Source organism: Zygotorulaspora mrakii, chromosome 5 (assembly GCF_013402915.1).
Source record: "Zygotorulaspora mrakii chromosome 5, complete sequence".
NCBI classification, from domain to species: domain Eukaryota; kingdom Fungi; phylum Ascomycota; class Saccharomycetes; order Saccharomycetales; family Saccharomycetaceae; genus Zygotorulaspora; species Zygotorulaspora mrakii.
The window spans coordinates 97,528-123,066 of record NC_050723.1 but is presented as its reverse complement, the minus strand read 5'-3'; the positions used below and the strand labels follow the sequence as shown (position 1 = coordinate 123,066).

Here is a 25,539-nt window from a genome sequence, read left to right as displayed (position 1 = left end):
AGTGCTTACACAGCGTGTCAGGTGCGAGGTATCAGCACCTCCCAGGCGCCGACCGGGTCAGCATGGGAGTGTCGCATGTCTATCCATTGTGACTTCAAGACTTTGCGCCTTTTGTACGACCGGGGCCAAACATAGTTCTTGCGCGCGCTGGCGAGCTTGTTTTCATCCTGGTATCGCCAAACTACAATCACCTCGAGAAGAGATAAATCGAATACGTGTTTCTCGGCATGCAGCCCCTTAGCTAGGCTCGACACTCAGAGTAACAATCGCAGCAACCACAAAAATGTGGCTGTCTGAATCTCAAAGTATGTGCACGCGTGGCTGACAGACGCAGGCCCGTCCCGCTCCTCTCCCGATCGACCTACTAACACTCGACAACTAGAATTCGGTGTCGCATTCACCTTCGGCGGGTTTCTGTTCTTTGTGTTTGGAATCTTCACATTTTTCGACCGTGCGCTATTGGCACTGGGCAATGTGCTCTTCCTGGTCGGCGTGCTGCTCATCATAGGCACCCAGAAGACCTACGTTTTCTTCACAAGGCCGACCAAGAGACGCGGGTCAATTTTCCTGGCCTGCGGCGTGCTGCTGATCCTGCTCAAATGGACCTTTGTCGGGTTCCTCATAGAATCGCTCGGCATCGTAGGCCTGTTCGGCGATTTTTTCGGAGTTATCGTGCAGTTTCTGCGGTCGATGCCACTCATAGGGCCCGTTCTTTCCCATCCGGTTATAGCCCCCGTTGTAGACAAAATCGCAGGTATACGCGTGCTGCCAGTCTAGACTCCAATCCAGACCCCAGGCGCCTGCACCTTTGGATCTATATACCAGATAGCTCATGTACAACGTAGTATTCAATCCAGATGGCCCTAGTTGCAAGATGTATCATTACGAACGACTTTTTCCTTTATATACATTTAATTAAAACCAGGTTTGAAGCCTAAATGCCCATATCAAGGAAGCGACGAAAAAGCGCAATCTCAGGCACTTCTCGCGCTGAAAGGGGCATCTTTCTTCTCCAACATATTCTACTGTCAAGATGCAACTCTCAAAACACAACAAATGTTGCAATTGCCAGTAGCCTGCTGTGTGCCAGCACGAGCTGCAGCCAGCGGTGGCACAGCGACATGGGACTAGAGCGAACAGCCTGGGCATAGCCTCGTCATATTTCTGGTTCCAGACAGCCATCCATTCCCTTGTTTCGTCTTCACTTTTTTCTAATTGCACTTCGTGAAGATATCTCGTATAGAGCGACAGAGGGCGGAAAATACCAATTCTTTGGATAGCTAGCAGATGGGACGGGTCAATTAAGTGACAAAAGTGCACAGGATAAAGGATAGCCGAGAGACGATCATACCGGTAGTTGGGAGGTCGTGCGGTGCTGACAGAGAAATTGACGGCCACTTTCAAGCATCGAGAGATTGAGTCTTTAGTGTGCTGTAGCTGTGATTTGGTGACGGGCCATGTCGCGTAATTTGAGAGGACGTCATGACGCAGATGATCTGGAGGGGATCGAGGATAACAATGGGATAATTCATACGACAACGAGGTCGTTGAGGAAGATAAACTACGCCGAAATTGAGGCGGGATTCGATTATCTGGAAAATGATGAGGAGACCTTTTCCACGGAGAACTCCAAAGAGTTGAATAAAGCTGGCAATGGCGATGGCAAGGTCATTGACCAGGGTAATACGGAGTACCGTGGCGGCGATGATGATGACGATGACGATGATGAAGATATTGTGGTACGCAGGAAATATAACGGAAAAGACGGGGTTGGAGTGACCGAGAAGAGGAGTAGGGGTGCCAGGAGATCAAGAGCGGTCGATGCGGATGAAGACGACGAAAGTTTCCACGAGGACGAAGATGTGGATGTGGAAGCAGATGATGATGATCTTGACATTGATGAAGAGGGCAAAGATGACGATTATTTTGTCAGAAACGATAGGAAGCGCAGGCAGAGGCTGGCGGATAAAACCTTCGTGGTACCGGATCCCGATAATGAAGACGAGGAAGATGACGATGCAGAAGATGACGATGGAGAAGATGACGATGGGTACCCAGTTTATAACAGAAGGACGAAGCGGAGTACAAGCAGAAATGGTTATAGGACAACAAGATTGCGAAATAGAGTTTCAACTCCGTCACCCCCACCAAGAAACCTGAGAAAAAGAACACGGTCGTCACACATGGATGAGGATCTGCAAGATACTGATGTAGATCGAAAAAATAGTGAGGCGCTTTCTTTAGAAGATGAAATAAGAGAATTACAAGAAGACAGTCCTATTCATGAAAAGAGATCCTTGCGTGAACGTACAAAACCAGTTAACTATACATTACCACCACCGTTAACTGAGGCTAATGCTGAAGATTTATCGGTAAGGGAGCATTCGAAGTCTTTCGCCAATCCATCCCCACGTCGTGGTCGTGGGGGTTGGGGCACGAGCCAGAATACGGGTCCTGTGAGAAGACTTTTCCCTACCGGTGGGCCATTTGGTGGAAATGACGTTACGACAGTTTTTGGCAAAAACACAAATTTTTACGGCCAGGCTTCCAACACTGATAATATTAATAATAACAAACTTATAATAGATTCTGATTCTTCGGATGATGAAATTCTACCTATGGGAGCTGTACCAAAACAAAAGCAACCGAAAACAAAGAAAAAGAAACCCGAGATTGCTGATTTAGATCCACTTGGTGTGGACATGAATGTCAAGTTTAGTGAAGTTGGTGGTCTCGATAATTACATTGACCAATTAAAAGAAATGGTCGCTTTACCATTAATGTATCCAGAATTGTATCAAAATTTTGATATTACGCCACCCAGAGGTGTTTTATTTCATGGTCCACCTGGCACAGGTAAGACGCTAATGGCACGCGCTTTAGCTGCAAGCTGCTCATCTGAAGGAAGAAAAATAACCTTCTTTATGAGAAAAGGTGCAGATGTTCTATCAAAATGGGTTGGTGAAGCTGAAAGACAATTACGTTTGTTATTCGAGGAGGCTAAGAAACAGCAACCATCAGTGATTTTTTTTGACGAAATTGATGGGTTGGCACCTGTAAGAAGTTCCAAGCAGGAACAAATTCATGCCAGTATAGTGTCTACATTGTTGGCACTGATGGATGGTATGGATAACAGGGGACAAGTCATTGTGATTGGTGCTACAAATAGACCTGACGCTGTAGACCCCGCTTTGAGAAGACCGGGAAGATTTGATAGAGAATTTTATTTCCCACTACCAGATTCCAAAGCTCGTGCACAAATTTTAAAGATTCATACCAAGAAATGGAAACCACCACTATCTGAAAACTTTATCAGTAACTTGGCTTCCCTTACCAAAGGGCATGGTGGTGCGGATTTAAGGGCACTTTGTACCGAAGCAGCGTTAATAAGTATTCAAAGAAAGTACCCTCAAATTTATAGAAGCAATGACAAACTGCAAGTTGATCCATCAAAGGTGAGTGTCAATAGTGGCGACTTCATGATCGCATTAAAAAGAATTGTTCCCTCTTCTGCTCGATCTGTCGGTAGCACTGCAAGTCCTTTACCAGAATCCGTGAAGCCGCTGTTGGAAGATCAATTTGAAAAAGCAAAACAGAAACTGGAACTCCTGATACCAAAAGAAAATGACATTTTTGATAAGGAATCTTCTTTGATTCAGCACTTTATCGATTACGACAGCTTTAATGATGACAACATCAATACAGAGACAGAAGTAGATAACAGCATGTCAGGTTTTGCTAAGTACGAAATTATTAATAAGATATCTGATGCTCGGATATTTCAGCCAAGGTTACTGATAACTGGCCAAAGGGGAAATGGACAGCAATATCTAGGAGGTGCAATGCTAAACTTTTTTGAACGTTATAACGTTCAAAAGCTAGATCTAGCGTCGTTGGTATCAGATAGTACCAGAACTGTGGAGTCGGCTGTTGTGCAAGGATTTTTAGAGGCCCGTAAAAGACAGCCCTCTGTAATCTTTATCCCAAGCATTGAAACGTGGCCCAAAGTGATCCCAGAGTCAGCAATCCTCACTTTATCAACTTTAATGAGATCGTTGAAAAGCAGTGAAAAAGTATTTATTTTGGGTATTGGTGAAGCTGATTGGGAAGAAGAGCTTCGATATGGGCCTTTATCAAATCTATTTTTCTCAAAAAACATCTTTCATATCGATTGTCCTTCTTCCTCTCAGCGGGTCAAATATTTCAGTTCATTAATTAACCTGTTGCGCATGAAACCAACAAGTTTCGAAACGAGGAGAAAAAGAACCAAGCCTTTAGAACATTTGCCATTGGCAGAAACCACCATCCGAAACTCCGAACAAGGCAATGATGGTACATTATTATCTCCAATAGAAGCTACTAAAAAAAATTTGAGATCTTTTCAACATCAAGATATGAAACTGAAAAATGTTTTGAAGATCAAGCTGTCTGGCCTTATGGATTTGTTTAAAAATAGATATAAGAGGTTCAGGAAACCCCCTATCGATGACTCTTTTTTAATTCACCTTTTTGAGCCTTCTACGGATCCAAATTGGCAGCCTGCTTATGTGAAAGATAATGATATGATTCTCGAGGTGGCGACTGGTCGCCGCTTTTTCAATATGGATCTCGATCTAATTGAAGAACGTCTGTGGAATGGATATTATTCCGAACCTAAACAGTATCTGAAGGACATAGAGCTTATTTATCGTGATGCTAACACTACTGGTGATCGCGAAAGAATTATTAAAGCTTCCGAAATGTTTGCAAATGCTCAGATGGGTATCGAAGAGATATCGACCCCAGAGTTCATGCAAGAATGCAAAGCTACACGCAGAAGAGACCTTGAGCGTCAAGAGCTTTTTTTGCTTCATGAGCAGGCTAGGCTATCTGAGGAGCAAAAACGCCTAAAGAACACTACTACCTCCACAGGTGAAGTTTGTGACGAGGTAGGCGTAGCCTCTGGTAATCAATTGCAAGTTCAAGGAACAGAGAGCACCTCAGCTAATGTGGAACTCCCAAACGAATCATCAGGTATGGCTGTGAACGACGGTCAACTTGAATGTCAACTGATAGAAACACAGGTCGATGCTGTGGAAGATGTCTTAGAAGAGAAAGGCGCTGCTGTGCCAGACAATTTTCCAAATGGCAGTACCAATGAAGTGATCGATTCTCATGGCAATGGCCTGAACGGACCACATAATTCGACCGAAACATCTGTTATGGGAGATGCTTTTACGGAGGAGACGCGCACAGATGATCCGGAATTTGGGCAGAATAATGTAGCATCCGAGAACATTGCTACAACAAACAATGATGAAAGTATTGAAAGTGTTGAAGAATTGAAAAATGCTGAGAACAAGAAAAATGCTGAGAACAAGGAAAATTCTGGGGCTAAAGTTTCAAAGTCCAAAAACGAGGAGTTAGAGCCAGAAGTAGTTGTTGACGTCGATGAAGACTCATTATCACTTATTATCCAGACACTCGAGCGGAAAACTCATAACTGCACTGTCGCAGTTCTGGAGGAGATATATTCTGAGCTATCTGAAATTGCTTGGGAAGATAGATTTCTGTGGGCAAAGGCGGATACTATTAATAAGATTTCAAACAGGATCGAGAAGATATAATGTTTCATGTATGATTAACGTCTATAGATGTATAATTCAAACTTAAGTACAATAAAAATGCCAAACCATCAATTTAGACTACTTTCTTCTCTGTGTATAGATACAGTTTAATCTTCCAGGGAAGAGCAGAAATCAATAACTGAAATATCATCAGCATACTGCCCTGTCAGTTGAACACCTATCGGCACATTTTTTAGTGGTGGCAGTGATAAGGTGGGGAGGCCCGCCAATGACATTGGCATTGTGAAAACATCGTTAAGGTATTCATTGGTTGGTGATACTAAATCGGCTTTGTGAAAAGAATCTATGGTAGGCGGATAATTGGTCGCGGTCAAAGATAAAATAAAATCCACTCCATTTTCATTCCCTTTTGAGCCAAACAGTAGGTTTGGGAGTCGGAAAACGGCGTCAAAATCGTTTATCAGTTTCACTCTTAATTTTTGCGCTTTAACATAATGATCCTTGAATGCTGCAGAACATAGGTTGTAGTTCCCTAATATTATTCTATTCTGAACTTCGGTGCCAAATTTTGATCTCGTAGGGGCGAATAAGGTGCCGTCTTGTATATCTCGCTTCTCATCTCGCTCACCATATCTAATGCCATCATAGCGTGACAGGTTTGATGCAGCCTCCGCTGGTGTTAGTGTATAATATATCGGAAGAGAATCTTTTGCAGATGGTATAGTAACAGGAAACACTTCATGGCCCTTGGACATGAGCTTTTCCACAAAATTCAAGTATGTAGTACGCATTTCTGATGGGATTGAATTTTGAATAAACTCTTGCGGAATACCTATTCTAAATGTCTTATTTTTCTTAGTTCTTTGACTGGCCTTCTCTCTCAATTCCTTGCTCAATGAAGTGGGATCCTTATCATCGTGCTTATCTAGAACAGAGAACACTTTTTTAAGAATATAATACTCTTTTGCAAGAATCCCTACACAATCCAGTGATTGTGCATAGGCAATGACACCATGCCTTGAGATTCTTCCATATGAGGGTTTGAAACCCAATATTGAAGTATAAGCCGCCGGAAGTCTCACCGAACCACCAGTATCGGTTCCTAAAGCAAAATCAACAGCACCTGCAGCAACTGCTGCTGCCGATCCCGATGAGGAACCACCAGCTACTTTTTTCTGATCATCAAACAAAGGGTTAATAACTGGTTTGAAATATGAATGTAAGCCTCCAGATCCCATCCCAAATTCATCCATGTTTGTCTTGCCAATAATAATGCTACCACTATCGCGGAGCATCTTGATACATGTTGCATCGTAAGGCGAAACGTAATCATTCAAAATTTCTGATCCACAAGTCGTTCGCATGTCCTTCGTCACAATGTTATCCTTAATTCCTGCTACAAGGTACGAAAGTAGCTGATCCTTTTGCTCTTTGTCCTGCAGTTTTTGCTCGGCATCTCTATCAAGGGTAATGAAGATGTTATACTTCTTCTGGAGCTCCGGAATTGACCTAATTCGAGTGATAGCAGATCGTAACGACATTTCTTACACACCTGTGCTACAACTATTTTTTTTTTTCGATAAGCCTTCCTTGCTTGGACAAACTCTAATGCTTGAAGCTTCCTGCGCTTCAAGTAATTCCTCGTTTTGGAAGGGAAAATACCCCAGGACAGAAAACAATCAAACCAATTCCTATTTTAAACTGACCAGATTGAGCATCTCCCACTTCTGATACAAACTATTAGCATGCCGTATTCAGCTTTTTGGCATTTCAAGGGTGCTTTAGTCAAAGAGCTAGTGGTTGTGCGTGCTTTCAAAAAGTATACATTTCGAATTTGTAGTAGTGGGATTACCGCAAGTGTTTCGACTTCTCCTCATATATTACCGCCGTATATTTTACTCAACTTTGATAAGAGTGCAGCTGCGGCCAGGATTGTCCTGCTTAAAAACTAATGATTGCGTTTGTTAGGAGGGCACTGTGCCACGATTTCCTGCCGAGTGGAACGTGTAGTCTCCTTTCTATCTAATACATTCTATGTCACCGATAGATCATTTATGTAATGCTCAGCTTCAGTGCTAAGTTACTCCGTGCCTTAGAATCCTTATTCCACCTTTAAACAATAAGAAATTGAGTGATAACAAGTTACCGTGCAAAATAGAAACAAATCTATTATCATGTGGAAGCTACCTTCATGTAATCTCAGAGAAAAGTGAGCTTAAATGCCTTGGAACAAGTCAGATTAGCGGCTATTTGAATCGGTCATTATCACGTGCATACATAAAGATGCATTTTGCATATTATGGAACTAAAATAAATACATTCAAGATATTTGACACAAATAATCTCAATCTAAAGGAACTAAAGACGCTTGTACAAGATGACCACTGCATATTCTGTACATTCCGCTGGCTCTTACATGCAGGCCATGCGGTGCATGGCTCAAACTGTCGAAAATAAGAATTTGGAGAATACTAGTAATCAGCTACCTTTGATTGACGGAGAGGCAATGGAAAGCTCACGAAAAACTGCAGATCCCAATACTGAATTGGCAGTATTGGCACAAGATAAAAATGAGTGGGACTATTTATTTGAGCAGTTCAATGACCTATCATACGATAAGTTGAAGAAATTGGTGAACTCCTACAAGAAGGCTAACACAACCGGGGTTTTCCGAAAACTGTATCGGCTGATTCAGAGATCAACATATGATTTACCGTCAGATGTGTTTTTGCAATCGATTTTAGAGATTGTGTACAGTCACGAAAATATGGAATTGGAAAAGGAATTAGTGGACTTTCTGGGCGCTGAGCATATAGAATTAATATCGCTTTTAATGCAAGCCAGAAAACAAATTGTTATACACCCTATAGAAGATGTCTTGAAAAAAACGTTCCAATCAGAGACGGAACCTCAATTTTTGGGTCAGAAAGAGATAAAGGAACAGGTTGCTGAAAACGCATTTAATGCTAGAAATCAGTCCTTAGATCCGTCTCAAAAGATAGTGAAATATCCTCACGTCTACAGGAAGTATGAGCAAGGTAATTCCTCCATACTTTCTGTATCTGGCCAAAAATTTTCCTTGCCGATTGGCACTGTCAGATCTTCGTATCAGACGCACGAAGAGATTTTTATACCTGCGGCAGACTCTAATTCGAAGAATCAGTTTTATAAAAAACCCTTGAAAGTACAGGATCTTGATCATTTTTGCAGATCAGTATTCACATATGAATCGCTGAACCAGATTCAGTCGTTGGTCTACCCTGTCGCGTATAATACCAACGAAAACATGCTAATATGTGCTCCCACGGGGGCTGGTAAGACTGATATTGCATTGCTCACAGTTCTAAAAACAATCAAGGACTTCTCCGTGATAAATGAAGAAGGTGACATTGATATTCAATACGATGCTTTTAAGATCATATACGTTGCGCCACTAAAGGCATTGGCCGCCGAAATAGTGGATAAATTTCAAAAGAAACTAGCTATTTTTGATATAAAGGTGAGAGAACTGACAGGTGACATGCAGTTAAAGAAATCTGAAATATTAGAAACTCAAGTTATTGTCACAACTCCAGAAAAGTGGGATGTGGTAACTAGAAAAGGAAATGGGGATGACAGTTTGGTTTCAAAAGTTAGACTGTTAATCATTGATGAAGTGCATCTGTTGCATGAAGATCGAGGATCAGTTATTGAAACCTTGGTGGCACGAACTCTAAGACAAGTAGAAAGTTCACAATCCATGATAAGAATCTTAGGTTTATCGGCAACTCTACCAAACTTTATGGATGTCGCAGACTTTTTGGGAGTAAACAGACAAGAGGGAATGTTTTATTTCGATCAGTCGTTTCGTCCTAAGCCTCTAGAGCAGCAATTATTAGGTTGTAGGGGCAAGGAGGGAAGCAAACAATGTAGAGAGAACATTGATACAGTAGCTTACGAAAAACTTGCAGATATGCTCAGAAGTGGTAGACAAGTTATGGTTTTTGTTCATTCCCGAAAGGATACAGTGAGATCAGCTCGAACTTTTATTCGAATGTCTCAAGAGAATCATGAATCAGATGTTTTTGAGACAGAGCAATCCGTAAAAGGCTCATTTGAAAAGGAGATGGCGAAAAATAGAGACAAAGATCTCAAAGAAATATTTCAATTTGGGTTTGGTGTACATCACGCTGGTTTGGCGCGCACTGATCGTAATCTAACGGAGCGAATGTTCAAAGCAGGAGCAATAAATGTTCTATGTTGTACTGCCACTCTTGCTTGGGGTGTGAATTTACCTGCTGATTGCGTAATCATCAAAGGTACTCAAGTCTATGACTCTAAAAAAGGTGGATTTAGTAACCTTGGCATATCTGATGTAATACAAATTTTTGGACGTGCTGGTAGACCAGGATTTGGCTCTGCTTACGGTACGGGCATATTGTGTACATCTAATGACGCCTTAGACGACTATATTTCACTACTGACACAACAGCATCCGATTGAATCTAAATTTGGAACTAAGCTCGTTGATAATCTTAATGCAGAAATCTCTTTGGGAAGTGTTACCAATGTTGATGAAGCCATAAGATGGTTGGGTTATACTTATATGTTTGTGAGAATGAGAAAAAATCCTTTCACATATGGTATTGATTGGAAAGAACTGGCCTCGGATCCTTTATTGCATGAAAGAAGAAGGAAAATGATTGTGACAGCAGCTCGAAGGTTGCATTCTTTACAAATGATAGTTTTCGATGAAGTCTCTATGGCTTTTATCGCCAAAGATCTCGGCAGAGTATCCTCCGATTTCTACCTGCTGAATGAATCGGTTGAAGTATTTAACCAGATGTGTAACCCTAGAGCAACTGAAGCTGATGTCTTGTCTATGATAAGCTACAGCGGCGAATTCGATGGAATAAAGTTCAGAGAAGAAGAGGCAACAGAATTGTCCAGACTAGCGGAGAATGCGCTTGAATGCCAAATTGGAGGAGCATTGGATACATCTCAAGGAAAAACAAATGTTCTTCTACAAGCATACATATCACAAAGCCAGATACGAGATTCGGCATTATCGTCAGATTCCAATTATGTTGCTCAAAACTCTGTGAGAATATGCCGTGCTTTGTTCCTCATAGGTATCAATAGAAGATGGGGAAATTTTTCCAAGGTGATGCTAGATATTTGCAAATCTATCGAGAAAAGAGTATGGGCGTTTGACCATCCTTTGAGCCAATTTGACTTACCTGAGAATATTCTTCGTCAAATTCGTCACAAAAATCCGACAATGGATAATTTGCTTGATTTAGACGCGCAAGAATTAGGGGATTTGGTACATAATAAAAAGCTTGGAAGTAAGATTTTCAAACTACTCGGTAAATTTCCTAGGATTCTCATCAATGCCGAAATTTTCCCTATCACGGCAAACGTTTTGAGAATTCACGTTGTACTTTCACCAGACTTCGTTTGGGATTTGAATATCCATCATGAAGCCCAATTTTTCTGGCTGTTGATCGAGGAGTCTAATAAATCTCAAATTCTGCATTTCGAGAAGTTTATACTTAATAGAAGGCAGTCAAAGAATGATCATGAAATGGATTTTATGATTCCACTTTCCGATCCTCTCCCCCCTCAAGTAGTGGTCAAGATAGTTTCAGATAGCTGGATTGGATGCGAATCCATTCATGTAATTTCTTTCCAACATTTGATCAGGCCACATAATGAAACATTGCAAACAAAATTGCAGAAGCTAAGACCCCTTCCTACATCAGCCTTAAAAAACCCACTCATAGAGTCCATTTATCCCTTCAAATTTTTCAATCCAATGCAAACCATGACTTTCTTTACCCTATATAATACAGATGAAAATGTTTTCATCGGCTCTCCTACAGGCTCAGGTAAGACTGTTGTTGCTGAATTGGCAATCTGGCGTGCATTCAAGGAATTTCCAGGTAAAAAGATTGTATATATTGCTCCTATGAAAGCATTAGTTCGCGAAAGAGTAGACGATTGGAGGCGAAGAATCACGCCTGTAACAGGCGATAGAGTAGTAGAATTGACTGGTGATTCTATACCAGACTCTCGGGATGTTCGAGATGCAACCATAGTCATCACAACACCTGAAAAGTTTGATGGTATATCTCGTAACTGGCAAACAAGAAAATTTGTTCAAGATGTGTCTTTGGTGATCATGGACGAAGTCCATTTATTGGCAAGTGATAGAGGTCCAATTTTAGAGATGATTGTAAGTCGTATGAATTACATCTCTTCTCAAACTAACCGACCTGTACGTCTTTTAGGTATGTCCACCGCTGTCTCTAATGCTTACGACATGGCCAGTTGGTTGGGTGTGAAAAACAATGGTTTGTTTAACTTCTCTTCTAGTGTTCGTCCCGTACCTTTGAAAATGTACATTGATGGTTTTCCTGACAACTTGGCATTTTGTCCTCTCATGAAAACGATGAATAAACCTGCTTTCATGGCTATCAAACAACACTCGCCTGACAAACCTGCGTTGATATTTGTGGCGTCACGTAGGCAAACTAGATTGACCGCATTGGACCTGATTCATCTATGTGGCATGGAAGATAATCCTAGGCGATTTTTAAGAATTGATGATGATGATGAGCTCAGATACTATCTATCTCAGGTGACTGACGACACTTTGAGGCTTTCTCTTCAATTTGGTATCGGTTTGCATCATGCTGGTTTAGTTGAGAAAGATCGTTCTATTTCACACAAACTATTTGAAAAAAATAAGATCCAAATATTAATTGCTACATCCACTTTGGCATGGGGTGTCAACCTCCCGGCACATTTGGTCATCATTAAAGGTACCCAGTTTTTCGATTCCAAAATAGAAGGATACAGAGATATGGACCTAACAGATATCCTGCAAATGATGGGTAGAGCAGGTAGACCTGCATATGATACTAGTGGTACTGCTGTTGTATACACCAGACAGGCGAAAAAAATGTTTTACAAACACTTTTTGAATGTGGGATTCCCTGTCGAGTCGTCCTTACATAAAGTGTTGGATGACCATCTGGGTGCAGAGATTGCATCTGGATCCGTTTGTAGCAAGCAGGATGCCCTTAATTTTTTGAATTGGACCTTTTTGTTTAGGAGAGCACATCATAATCCAACTTACTACGATATCGATGATGACACATCTGAAACTGGTGTCAGTGAAGCCTTGAGCAAGTTAATTGATGATGTTTTAGATAATCTTACCCTGTCTCAATGCGTGGAAGTATATGGCACGGATATTACTGCAACCGCTTTTTTGAGTATAAGTTCTTATTATTATATCTCGCATAAAACCATACGACAACTACTCAAACAGGTCCATAACAATGCTTCATTCCAAGATGTTTTGAAATGGCTATCATTGGCGGTCGAATTTAATGAATTACCTGTTAGAGGCGGTGAAATGATTATGAATGTTGAAATGTCAGCACAATCCCGGTACTCTATTGAGAGCACATTTACAGGTGAATATGAGTTAGACATGTCCGATCCGCATGTAAAAACCTTTCTTCTATTACAAGCTCACCTAAGTCGCGTCAACCTACCGATTGCAGATTATATTCAGGACACTATTTCAGTTTTGGATCAATCTCTGCGTATATTACAGGCATATATCGATGTTGCCAGTGAAATGGGCTTTTTTAATACCGTAATGACCATGATAAAGGCCTTACAATGCATCAAACAAGGCTATTGGTTTGAAGATGATCCAATTGGTATTTTGCCCGGATGTGATCTGCGTAGACGGGACGAGATAGAATTTAGTGAACGTGGATTTCCAATCGGTGAAACTGATTCAAAATCAAAGCTGACATTGCAATCATTAGGGGAAATGAGTCCTAAGAAGTTGATTCCAACTATCGGCTCTCTAACTACAAGGGAACAAAAAAAGCGATGCATCGATGTTTGTCAGCGGTTGCCTGTACTGAGAAGTTTTGAAACAGAGCAAGCCGACGCTGACAGTCTAACTGTTTCGGCAAAACATTTATCTTCGAAGGTGAACAAAAGTTTTGAAGTTTACTGTGAAAAGTTCCCTAAGATGCAGAAAGAACTTTGGTTTTTCATAGTTTTCAAAGGGGAGGAACTACTGATGATAAAGCGCTGTCAACCGAGACAGAATTCCAAAGGAACAATTGTTGCATGTGATTTCATAGTTCCAGATTTATTAAAAGGTCAGGCAGTGAACTTGGCGATTGTCAATGATGCATTGGATATAGAGTATAGAATGAAACACGTTCTGCAATGAGTATTGGACCCAATGACGTTCTATATAGTATACAATTATTCTGGATATCTCTATTTACTGAAGCTGTACTTGAGTATATTGGTATAGACATCTATTCGAAGAAATCGTCTGCTTCTTCTTCGCCGTCTTCTTGTTGAGCGCTCTTTGCTGTGTCTCTTTCGTCTTCGTCAGCGTCGTCCAACATAACACCAGTGCTCTCTTTATCCAATTTCTTTCCCTTTAAAATATCGCTTAAAGATACTGGCAAGGTGTTATCTTCTAATTGTCTTGCCACAATATTACGAAAGGCTTCCTTTTTGGTGTTAGTTGCAGCAGAACCTTTGGTAGCCTCATATTTCATTTCGGCACTGGGATATAGTGCTATGTATTTTTCCGTTTTTGGGAAATTTACAACGTAACATAAATCAATCTTCTTCTCGCATAGATCTTTCATGTTCTGTGAATCTTCCTTGTTCTCCATATGTTTTTTGAGTGCTTTTTTATATCCTCTCAAAGCCTTTTTTCTTTCAAAGAATCTAACCATATGATACTTTTTGGCATTCTCCTTTGCTTTTTGTTTGAGTTTTGCGTTTTCTAATTCCAGCTTTAAAGCCTCTAGAGTTCTTTCTTTCTCTATGATTATAGTGTCTGGTAATACGTCTCTCTTTCGAGAAAGCAATCTTTCCAAATCTCTTATTCTCTTTTTGATCTTATTTGATCCTGCGTCAATGAACTGTGCCATTTCTAGCGGAGTGCTATGTGACCTCCGTTTGTTTTTATGAGTCTTAGTAGACATCGTCTTGGTTCTATGATAAGTGATTTGATCAGTTCACCGATTTGGTTGACAAATAATCAATGCTGCAGCTAACTTTTCCATTTTTTGTAATACTTAATATTTTTTGCAGGCTCATCTCATCGCTTGAAAATTTATCTTGCAAGGTGAGCTGGCTGTACTGGAAAAACAAGGGAAAAATGCACTATTGGTAAAAGTACGATGGCATATTGTCAGAAATTTTGGGTATTTATTATTATTCATCTGTATACGTTTGATCATAAAAGTTTGTCTTGAATGAAAGAATTACTAAATACTGCGATAACTTGACTCCGCAGAACAGCGTTACACACGGATTGTGAAATTACAATGATAATAGTAGAAATAAAAGCGGTATCTCTGCATCAGTAGAACGATTTATTGTTCGAAGAAAAAAAATATTTTATCCTGCGCCAAAATGACGAATCTATCTTTTCTTCTATAGTGTTTAATCTTGATTCTTCTTCTTTCTGCTGAAGAAGGACTTCTTCTTCTTTTTCTTTTCACCAGTATTTGGTGCAGGGGCTTGGTAAACTGCCTGTTCACCATACATTTGATGCTGTTGCTGTTGCTGAGCCATGCTGGATTCTCCGTTCATGCCATATGGATTCGAATTGAAAAGCGGGAAATCTGGGCGAACTCTAAAACCATACTGCTGAGTCTCCAACTGTTGACCCCAGCTTGGATCCCCGGAAACTGCGTATTCAAACCCCCTGATAGTGTCCAAAGGTCTCTCATCCCTAGCTCTAGTTGGATTTGAGACATCGGGTTGGTGAATCGGCTGGCCAAAAATATCACGAAGTGGCTGTGAGCCATCGAAAGACAAGTACGATTTTCTGTTCATACCCTCCTGGAAAGCATCGGCAGCTTGCTCAAAGGGTTGAGCTTCATTGACAGCATCCAAAATAGGATCAGCAACGGACGCAGTACGCACCTTCAGTCTTTCGGCGTCTTCTTTCGACAATTTTACAGTTGGCTGATGGCCACTCTTTCCACTGTGGCCATCGGATCCACCAGAGCTGCTTGATTTTTTCCTAAAGTGCATCATATTCACTCGATATAACAATGAATTGACTTCGGTGTTGAAAGAACTGAAAGAACTGTTTTCAGTTTGAACGACTTTTGTTTATAATCATGTTTTCATTATATTTCGCCTGATTCTTGTTTAAAAATAAATCAAAAATGCTTCGCGACGTGGCTCTCGTTACCCGTGGCATGTAATGTTGTCCAATGCAGCACGATGAAAAGAAGGCTAGCATCCTTGTTGACTATAGGATTCAAGCAGCCGTTTTCTAAGCGAGCTTGCGGACTAGGGGTGAAGTATAGGTTGTGGTAAGACTTGACAATGGTTTTGATTGGGAGCAGTGTCTCAAGGACTGAGTCTGTGCGGGCCGACCAGCAATTGAGGTGAAGAATCAGTGAAAGCTCTGAATGCGGTTTACGTCTACAGGCAAGAGAGGACATTTACATTAATTTTCTTGACCGGTGACATGTGGGTAGCTTTCGGGGTGATCTATTGTGCACAGAGTCCCGGTTCAGTCTGAGAAAAACGGCAGTGGCCATCGCCTGACAGGACCCTGACACTTCCATACTGTACAATGCATATTGGCTGTGCTTTCGGGCTAGAGCGCAGAAAAACTATGCGGAGTTTGCTGATTTCTCGAGGTGATGCACTGGGATACATCAAGGCCGTCGTTTCATCCGTCTCTTAGTCTTGTAATGGTTGCAAAGTGCTTTAAGAATTTGAGCATCTGATTCCAAATATATAAAAATATAGAAACTACATGGGAGGCCGTAAACGCACAGAAGCGCACAAGCCTTTGAGCAGTATAATATATCCATCCTATCGACAATTCTCAAACTCAAAATATGCGAGCGTCGATTCAGCAGGCACTAAAGTATCATATATCTCAATAAAGGTATATATTATTAGTTGTGTGAGTCTGAATAACAATGCTCGAAGATCTTTGTCTTAATAATATCGCAAGCAGATTCAATTTCTCTTTCATCTAGACCAGAATTTATGCAAATCTTTAAGCTTGGTGCAATGGGTAGCGTTTCATTTTTCAACACAATGGTATTTCTTGTAATCAAGATACTGTCATTCTGCAATAGATCATCTACAATATTTTGTAAGAAGATTTCCTCTTTCTCATATGGTTCAATAAATTTAACTGAATTACATTTCTTCTGTAAGTCCGAATTGGTTTCAAAGAGTCCCTCTTTCGAGTAGTTGAACTTTTTGGTCCTTAATTCTGGTGTGAGTTGTAAATGTATTACAGGTGAAAATGGACTTGATGTCAAAATCATTGCTTTGCTAAAAGTTGGCTCGCTAAACATTTGATGAACTTGTTTGGATAATTTCTGCAGCAGCTGGACGGTTGAATTATCATTATTCATTATTTCGAGTACTTTATCTGCTGCTTTGATTGCATAAGGCGGTAAAGATGCAGAGAAACAGTAAGCGTTTGAACCGATACGTTGATGATGTGCCATAACTTTGTCCCCGAGGACGAAAGCTCCTGACGATCCCAGTGCTGTTGCTAAAGATCCAACAGTCATATCGATTGATTTACTACGTTCCATGTTGAAGTGTTCGGCAATACCACGACCTGTTGACCCGAGAACACCAATGGAAAACGTTTCATCAACAACAAGTCTGAACTTGTATTTCAGCTTCAATGCCGTTAATTTCGGTAGATTTGCAATGTCACCAGAATTATGGAATAAACCTTCAGTAACGATGAATTTTCTTGGCGTTGCTGGTAAATGTTCGGCCTTCTCTGACTCCGTAATATCAATCAGCAAATTTTCCAAAGATTCCATATCATTGTGATCGAAGTAATACACTGTTGATCTGCTGAGCTGCAAAGCATTCTGTACAGACAAAGAGACGTGGTTGTCAGCAACGATGAGATCGCCACGTTTAGTGAAAGCAGGTATCGCGGACGGAGCTACACAAAAATCTTGCCCGTAAAGAACCGCAGCCTCAGTGCCAAAAAAATCTGCAAGCTCGTACTCCAAGTTGAAGTGCACATCCTGATTACCGTAGAATCCTGCGGGACCACACGCACCTACTCCGTAGTTTTTAATGATCTTTCTGGCCTCCTCGAGCACCTCGGGCGTTGAGGACAGCTGTAAGAAGTTGTTAGAGCAGAGATTGAGCACATTGCTGAAGCTTTCAGCACCGTTGTTTCGCGTCAAGTTGACACGGTTGTTTATACCGGAATGCTGGATGACTGGGATCTTAGCCAGTCTCCACCGCTGCTCCTCAAGCACCATCGTGTCCACAATCGGCTCGGGCACCCACTCCTCGATCAACGCGTCTATCTCCTTGGGTGTCAGGTTAGGCTTGGACCGCTGTAAACTTTTTTTCTGCTGCGGCTTGGAGAAGTAGTAGATGATGCCATATATGATCAGCAGAATCTCAACGATGGTCCGATACGGGTCGTCCTGATGCGACTTCCTCACATATTCAATGATGTACCTGCCGCCGGGCAACCATCGCATCACTGCAATGAAATGGTACCACACATACGAACATGCTTCAATGACGAACTCCGGTATTGGTATTGATCGTGGTAGAACCTCGGGAATCTTTGACATCGCAACAATTCCCTCCCTAAGAGCCTGCCTGCTGTAAATCTGCTCAGAGGCAACAGCCCTCGTAGAAACCATTAATCAGAGTTCAATGTCTTGGACTTCTGTACCGCTGCTTCTCCTCCTATCCCATTTCGGCGGGCACACGCTCTGCCTTCCGCGTTCGTAGCTGCCGCTGCTGTCACCCGGCCAGAATGCCGGACGAAGCGTTCCGGACACCTGCAAAAAGCTCCCCGGACACTTTGGTGTCCGGGACGCCACTTTCATGTCCGGATAGGGATAGTCCGGAAGCTGTCCGGATCCGGAGTCCCGGACATTGTTTACCCTCCCTTGTCCGGGCCGTTTAGGAGCAACTTCTTATCCCCCTTTAAAAAGGCGCTGATAAGCAATCGCCCCATAGGGTGTAATTTATTTTATATATAGTACATATAGTCATATCTGAATTTGTGGCAAACCCCTTTCAAGAATTAAATACCATTTCTTGTACTTCAGTCCAAGACATCTACTAGGTATCCGAAGTGCACTTCTACATCAGTAAGGGGGGTACAGTAGGGAGTAGCAAGTTATAGTTTAGCACAAAATGAAAACAGTCGTTCCCTTAGTGTCTGGTTTGGCCCTATCTTGCGGGTTGGCCAGCGCCTTTTCGTTCCAGAAACCCGTTGCGTTCGGCGGCAAGGACGGTAAGAGCTTGTTGAATCAAGCGATCGATGCGTTAGGTTTGGACCGCAATGACGTTTTGGGGTCTCTTTCCAGCGAGTTGAAGACGGTTTGGGATGAGATCCCACTCAGGTTCCCTGCGGAGATGTCTGATTTGCAGTTTGAGACCAAGCCGAGACCACACAGTCTGAGGAAGTCCAGCGCTGCGGACTGGGACTTTGTTGTGCAAAGCGACGAGGTGGAGGACTATCAGCTGCGTGTGAACAAGATCAAGAACCCCAAGAAGCTGGGTATCGATCCCGATGTGAAGCAGTATTCGGGCTACTTGGATGTTGAGGAGGATGACAAGCACTTTTTCTTCATGGCGTTTGAGAGTAGAAACGACCCTAAGAACGACCCTGTGATTCTGTGGTTGAATGGTGGTCCCGGTTGCTCCTCCTTGACGGGTCTTTTCTTCGAATTGGGCCCTTCCTTCATCGATGAAGATCTGAAACCACGTTACAACCCATACTCTTGGACATCTAATGCCACCGTTATCTTCCTGGATCAGCCAGTAAATGTTGGCTACTCATATTCCTCCTCGAGTGTTTCGAATACGGTGGCTGCTGGTAAAGATGTGTACGCGTTTTTGCAACTTTTCTTCGAGCAGTTTCCAGAATACACGGAAAATGGCCAAACTTTCCATATTGCTGGTGAGTCTTATGCTGGTCATTACATTCCTGTTTTTGCAACAGAAATTCTGTCCCATCCAAATAGAAATTTCAATTTGACCTCTCTTCTCATCGGTAACGGTTTAACGGATCCTTTAACCCAGTATCCGTTCTATGAGCCAATGGCTTGTGGTGAAGGTGGCGAACCTGCGGTTTTGTCGCCAGAGGAATGTCAAGGTATGGATGATTCTTTGGAACGTTGTCTAAGTCTGATTGAGTCATGCTACGAATCAGAATCAGTCTGGACTTGTGTCCCTGCAGCAATCTATTGTAACAATGCAGAAATTGGACCTTACAGTAAATCTGGTAGAAATGTTTACGATATCAGAAAGGATTGTGACGGCTCCGATCTCTGCTACGAAGAGTTGCAATATATTGATGATTACTTAAACTTGGAGGAAGTCAAGGAAGCGTTAGGTGCAGAAGTTGATCATTATGAATCTTGTAATTTTGATATCAACAGGAATTTCCTATTTGCGGGTGACTGGATGAAGCCATACCACCGGGCGGTCACTGAACTTTTGAATCAAGATATCCCAATCTTGATCTATGCTGGTGATAAGGACTTTATTTGTAACTGGCTCGGAAATCAAGCATGGACTACTGTTCTGCCTTGGAAACATCAAGAGGAATTTGCTGCAGAACCAATTCGTTCGTGGAAGGCTTCCATCACTGGAGAAAAAGCTGGACAAGTCAAGAGTTTTGATCGTTTGACTTTCCTCAGAGTTTTCGGAGCGGGTCATATGGCACCAATGGATCAATCAGAATCTGCTTTGAGCATGCTAAATGAATGGATCTTCGGTAATTATACTTTGTGATCTAGGAACATTCTATTAAAATTAAAAAATATCAAAAAAGGAATTGTGTTGCCGATTAAGTAGCATGTATCACAGTATATAAATAAAACAACCCCTAATGGTCTATAATCATCTTTGCGAGCGCAACGTAGATACCGCAGCACATCTTGTTTTTGTGCGTCAAGCAAAAAGTATTGCCCATTTTCATACTTTAAACAATGGTGTTTCACGGAATTTTCATAAGAAATGAGAGTTATTCTTTGAGACCCCACAAAAACTACTCTGCTATTGGTGATTGAGCTAAGAATTTCTACGAGCTACACTAAGTAGAAATCAGCATTCAAGTTATTTAAAACAGCAAGCGGTCAATATCTCGAAGGAGACAACGACCCTAGAGTACTATCCGCGAAGCAATCAAGTGGATATACACCATTTTACATTTGACTGATCTAATTGAGAAGCCAACTTTGTTTTGCGTCCCCTCCTTATTCTTTGAAAAGCGATGCAATGCATCGCCATGTTAAACACTCGGTGCCTCGTTTAAGCGAAGCGCCTGTATATAACTAGGATATCTAAAAATTGGCCATCTTTGACAAAAAAAAATAACTGAGAACTCTCAAAGATAAATAACAGAAACAATGCCTCGGCGTGAAGCTCAGTATTTGAGCTTGTTCAAATGTGTCATCATATCTTTATCACTAATTGCAGCTGTGGAATATTTCAAATATGCTACCCAGGCAAATTATGAATGGTTTCACTGCACGCCATCTGTTGAACCAATTGGATATCATGGTAGTTCGCTCGTCAAGCTTTCCTCTAAAGGAGGCCCTAGTTGTGATAAACGAGGTGAATTCAAGACAATTGTGAAGAAAATAACAAGAGATTTTGATGTAAATAAGCAACATATCTCCTTCTGCATAATTGAAAATGCTAATGTACCTCCCATTCATTATCCCATCCACGAAGATAAGGGTCAACCTGGTTATGTTGCTTATGCGGGATACAACAATGAAACAGAACTTATCGAGGAGCATTGTGGTGACGCTACTATATTTAACATTTAAGCCGATAAGAATATAAAAGGGGCTGGAATAGGCATTTATAATAATATCAAGATATATACATTCGCTATAAAGCTATATCTTAATGCTCATTTTGGGTTTTCATTGTCATTTGTGTTATCTCTGAAGATGTCTCCTTTTTTTCCTCTACAAGGGATTGCCCACCATCATCAAACAATAGCTCTTGAGGTTGTGGTGATGATGCTGCTGTAGTGGACACAGCTGCTCCAGTGGTAGTGTTTCCATTATACATTGGACATGATTTTTTCGTTTTTATATGTCCTATTTGTCCACATGTCGCACAACGTCTAGTAGTTTTTTTTAATTTAGTAGCTTTACCTTCTTGAGTTTTAGATTTAGATATTTGACGGGCTGCTCTTCTCTGTTGAGATTTTTCCAGGTTTGCTAGCTCATTTTGCAATAGCTTCTTCTGCATTTCAATATCTTCGACATTACTTACTGTCGTTTCCCCTAACAGAAGCTTTTCCACATCAAGATTAGCCTCCCGCCTTTTCTCTTTGCTTTTCAAGTATCCTTTGATAATTCTTGGATCTTTTATAAATACTGCTTGCCTCTGGATTATACCATTTTCGTCCCTCTTCTTTCTCACAATTTTCAAAACTTTTCTATCATCTCTGTGTGTTCGTAAGTGACGGTTAGTTGGATTCACTTCATCTGGATTATCCATCTCTTCAAATGGATTCACTATACTCAAACTCTTAGCATGTGTATACCATGTTTTACTGATTTCCTCCTCATATGCTTTTTGTTGTTGGGCAACATTATAGCTGTGACCGCCTGAGTTATTTGCTTTACTGCTTTCTAAACCAGATTTCAAGAACCCACCTTTCATTGAAGTTTTTAAGAATGAAAACCCTTCGCCGCAACCAGTCGGATCCCCGGCCCCATGAATTTGCACCATGGCACGCATTTGGGTGGCGTTTACAAAATTTTTTGTTGCATTCCAAGGCAGCAGGTTTTCCTCCAGTTTTGTCAATTTTTCATCAAAATTGTATGTTTCGCTATCTTCTTGAAATTGTAAACCTTGGCCCATAGATTCTACCTCTGCCACCTGTTCAGGTGTTATCAATTTTTTCGCATACTCATTGTCAATTAAAGGCTCTCCTTCTTTAAGCTTCCATAAGCCTTTTTCTGGACCTTCACGTTGATATTTCATGAATTCTTTTATTTTCTGTCTGTTCTGGCCGTAATCCTGGTCTGGAAAATGTCTTGCAATTGGTTCGATCGAAACAGCGCGAGATGGCGTTCTATTAAGAATTCTATAGACCACCATCCTTAACCGTGTTGATCTCATGGACGTAACTCGCCTTGAGTTTGGACCAGGAATCTCTTCCACAGGAAAAGTCTGCCCTACCGCGAATAAATGATTTATCTGTCTCAAATAGAATCTATTACTTACGCCATTACCTGATCCTCTCACCATTAGGAAATCAGTGCCTGACACATCATGCTTGAAAACAGGTGCTCTAATCATATTGTTGTAGAGCGTCGGTACTATGTGACCAGGTTCCACAAACCCGAAATTCCAAAACGGAGATTTGTCTTGTAGTCCTAATACGTGTGTTTCACCCACAGGTAGCTTTGGCCTTGAAGAGTCAAGTTCGTTCATTTTCCTGTAATAGTTAATTAGCTTGTTCGCCATGCCGAACTTTGATAAAGCAAGTGGGTTTTGCTCTGAATATTCCATTAGTATAACAGGGGCAGTATCACCAATTGTTAGATCCTGAGTAGAAGCAAAAGATTCTTTGACTTCTTTACCTTTATCACGCTTTCTTTTTCTTGTTTTCAGTTTACTAAATACAATATTAGTGTCTGGGCGGATATTTATGCCAAATTTAGGTCTGTGAAAGAATCTCAACTCTTTCTTTGGCATATTAACCTTATAGTAAGGTGATTGAAGTCGGGTTGCGGGTTGCGAATGCTCAATATTAAGGTTCGAAATAGTTGCACGAATCTTGGTTTGATGATTGCGTCTTAATATGTCATATTGATCATCATTTGACATATTGAACTTCTGCATCAAACTTTTTTCATTTAACGCCACCAAAGTCGTATTACTTTTATTATTTTTTTGTCTTCGATCATTTCGTAACAAAAGAAGATTTTCATCATTCATATCCAGTTCTGCTTGCCTAACCTCGAGCTTTGCATCAATAAGCTCTTCTTCGTTCCAGTCCCAGTCCGACGCTTTTTCATTCAACTGGGGCACTGTACTTGAAATTTCCGGTACTTTTTCATTACCTATTATTGCATCGATGCCCCAATCATCTGATGCAATAATCAAGTCCTCAGATATTTCGTTTGCATGGCGATCCTTTTTCTGCTCTTTTTGCTCTTCTGAATACAGCTCGTCGAGCGACATAACTACAATACCTCGCTTTTTACGCTTCTGGGATGACATTGAAAGGGATAGAAATGATGATTTCCACATATTCTCAGAGGTATTAAAGAACTTTTTTTGATCTGGCTGAACATGAAATTTTAACAGTAACGGCACAAGGGGATTCAATTGCTGTCTGTTTATGCTGTTTTCTATCTGCCAACGGTAAGCAGTAGATTTTCTGTAGAGCAATGAGTTCCATTTGAGAACTTTGCCTTTTTTGAACTCAGGGAAATATCTCTTCAGAAGACATTTATCCTCACGGAGTTGTCGTTCAGCCTTCTTTGCCTCGTAAAGTTGCTGTTGCTGTGTTTCCTCGGGAGCGTAATCTTCGTAAGATGGATTGTGCTCCAAAAAGACGACATCACTATCCATTCCCATAAAAAGTGCATTATTTGCCCCTTCATAGGTCCCTTGAGAAATATCATTAGACATATAATTACCATGTCTTGCAATGCTGTGTGTTCCGTCAATCACGGAGATCCTATCATTTTCTCCGATGACATCCGTTTCCATAACTTCGCTTCTTACATCGTCCTCAGCATCTTCTTCAAGAGGCAGTTCATCTTCCGCCAACTCATCTTCATCTTCGAAATCAACAGCATCAGGTAAATGCTTCGTAACCCCCTCTTCTGCGTGCCCTATAAAAGAGCCTATCTCCAGACTCCCAAAATCTCCATGAAAAATGGCATCGTAAGCGGCATCCTCCTTGGACAAATCTGCTGGACCTTTTTGCGACTTATTCGTGTCTTTCCTACTAGAGGATTTGGCCATCACCGGAACTCAGCCTTTGAAGAGCACTTCTTTGCCTATTGTAAACAGATTAGCATAGTTAAATTCAATGATCAATCCTGAAATATGAGAGGTGAACATAACATTTCTAATATTTAAGGTTTTCGTATAATGTGATGAACATATCACAATAAAGAAATAAAAGAGCTTGAAGAAGATGAATATTCAAAAACATATTTAAGGTGTGAGAAAAGGTCCTAACGCCTGAAGCTGTAAATCATTCTAACTGGGGTACCTGGTGCGGGTTCATCATGGAGTCTTTAATCGCAAGGGCTAATAGAGGTAATTTTGCGGGCGTGGAAAAGAAACAGTATTGGAAGTACGATTGGTACACGCCAAGTCGAATTGATGCAACGACGAGTAATACTAATTCAAATGCTGAGATTGCTCGCTCCTCTGAGAGTGGCTCCACTGATAAGCTTCCTGTTAAATATAAAACATGGTCAAAAACGGATAAATCCATTTTTGTAGATTACCACGACGATGATATTGGTGATCTGTTCGATCTGTCAATGCATTCCGGTATAGCTCATGTCGTTGCAGGAAATAGTACTGGTGCTAAGGTACCAAACGGGGGTACTATGGATGAAGGGTTAACGATGGAAGATATAAGAGGTGCTGTGGGGGATAGCGAAGCCATTCCTGGATTGTCTAGTTCCGACACCATCAAGAAAAATCAAGAAGTTGAAACCCCTACAGTGCAAGAGTCATCTATCGCACCAGAGGGTAATGATTTGCCTCTTACTGATGGTGCTGCGCCAGAAATAAAATGTACGTCCAACGATCCACAAACCAATGAGATTCCAGCAACGTCCAAGGTTGACGATAAGCCCAAAGATATAGATGGAGATGTAAATATGCAATTAGAATAATTGACGATAATAAAAAAATGCCTCAAACGTCATGACTCACATAT

The 25,539-nt window shown here is 41.2% G+C and overlaps 11 protein-coding genes across 11 annotated transcripts; 6 read left to right on the top strand and 5 right to left on the bottom strand.

The window, feature by feature from the left end:
* Window positions 1–283: 283 nt before the first annotated feature.
* On the top strand, window positions 284–777 carry GOT1 (Got1p; the record flags this gene model as incomplete). The annotated part of the gene is made up of 2 exons (XM_037288804.1): window positions 284–305; window positions 383–777. The coding sequence occupies 2 exons, from the start codon at window positions 284–286 to the stop codon at window positions 775–777; spliced, it is 417 nt and encodes a 138-aa protein (XP_037144699.1).
* A 680-nt stretch (window positions 778–1,457) lies between these two features.
* On the top strand, window positions 1,458–5,606 carry YTA7 (chromatin segregase YTA7; the record flags this gene model as incomplete). The annotated part of the gene is made up of 1 exon (XM_037288803.1): window positions 1,458–5,606. The coding sequence occupies one exon, from the start codon at window positions 1,458–1,460 to the stop codon at window positions 5,604–5,606; it is 4,149 nt and encodes a 1,382-aa protein (XP_037144698.1).
* A 107-nt stretch (window positions 5,607–5,713) lies between these two features.
* On the bottom strand, window positions 5,714–7,108 carry HER2 (glutamyl-tRNA(Gln) amidotransferase subunit HER2; the record flags this gene model as incomplete). Its single annotated transcript, XM_037288802.1, has 1 exon — window positions 5,714–7,108. One exon carries the CDS (start codon window positions 7,106–7,108, stop codon window positions 5,714–5,716), a length of 1,395 nt encoding a protein of 464 aa, XP_037144697.1.
* An 836-nt stretch (window positions 7,109–7,944) lies between these two features.
* On the top strand, window positions 7,945–13,815 carry SLH1 (RNA helicase; the record flags this gene model as incomplete). The annotated part of the gene is made up of 1 exon (XM_037288801.1): window positions 7,945–13,815. The coding sequence occupies one exon, from the start codon at window positions 7,945–7,947 to the stop codon at window positions 13,813–13,815; it is 5,871 nt and encodes a 1,956-aa protein (XP_037144696.1).
* A 91-nt stretch (window positions 13,816–13,906) lies between these two features.
* Window positions 13,907–14,590, bottom strand: EFG1 (Efg1p; the record flags this gene model as incomplete). The annotated part of the gene is made up of 1 exon (XM_037288800.1): window positions 13,907–14,590. The coding sequence occupies one exon, from the start codon at window positions 14,588–14,590 to the stop codon at window positions 13,907–13,909; it is 684 nt and encodes a 227-aa protein (XP_037144695.1).
* A 463-nt stretch (window positions 14,591–15,053) lies between these two features.
* Window positions 15,054–15,653, bottom strand: HG535_0E00510 (DUF2406 domain-containing protein; the record flags this gene model as incomplete). The annotated part of the gene is made up of 1 exon (XM_037288799.1): window positions 15,054–15,653. One exon carries the CDS (start codon window positions 15,651–15,653, stop codon window positions 15,054–15,056), a length of 600 nt encoding a protein of 199 aa, XP_037144694.1.
* An 881-nt stretch (window positions 15,654–16,534) lies between these two features.
* On the bottom strand, window positions 16,535–18,283 carry LCB1 (serine C-palmitoyltransferase LCB1; the record flags this gene model as incomplete). The annotated part of the gene is made up of 1 exon (XM_037288798.1): window positions 16,535–18,283. The coding sequence occupies one exon, from the start codon at window positions 18,281–18,283 to the stop codon at window positions 16,535–16,537; it is 1,749 nt and encodes a 582-aa protein (XP_037144693.1).
* Window positions 18,284–18,785: 502 nt separating this feature from the next.
* On the top strand, window positions 18,786–20,390 carry PRC1 (carboxypeptidase C PRC1; the record flags this gene model as incomplete). The annotated part of the gene is made up of 1 exon (XM_037288797.1): window positions 18,786–20,390. One exon carries the CDS (start codon window positions 18,786–18,788, stop codon window positions 20,388–20,390), a length of 1,605 nt encoding a protein of 534 aa, XP_037144692.1.
* Window positions 20,391–21,007: 617 nt separating this feature from the next.
* Window positions 21,008–21,433, top strand: LIP1 (sphingosine N-acyltransferase subunit LIP1; the record flags this gene model as incomplete). The annotated part of the gene is made up of 1 exon (XM_037288796.1): window positions 21,008–21,433. The coding sequence occupies one exon, from the start codon at window positions 21,008–21,010 to the stop codon at window positions 21,431–21,433; it is 426 nt and encodes a 141-aa protein (XP_037144691.1).
* Window positions 21,434–21,512: 79 nt separating this feature from the next.
* On the bottom strand, window positions 21,513–24,605 carry TAF1 (histone acetyltransferase; the record flags this gene model as incomplete). The annotated part of the gene is made up of 1 exon (XM_037288795.1): window positions 21,513–24,605. The coding sequence occupies one exon, from the start codon at window positions 24,603–24,605 to the stop codon at window positions 21,513–21,515; it is 3,093 nt and encodes a 1,030-aa protein (XP_037144690.1).
* A 269-nt stretch (window positions 24,606–24,874) lies between these two features.
* RTT102 (Rtt102p) lies at window positions 24,875–25,495 on the top strand (the record flags this gene model as incomplete). The annotated part of the gene is made up of 1 exon (XM_037288794.1): window positions 24,875–25,495. The coding sequence occupies one exon, from the start codon at window positions 24,875–24,877 to the stop codon at window positions 25,493–25,495; it is 621 nt and encodes a 206-aa protein (XP_037144689.1).
* Between the last annotated feature and the right edge of the window lie 44 nt (window positions 25,496–25,539).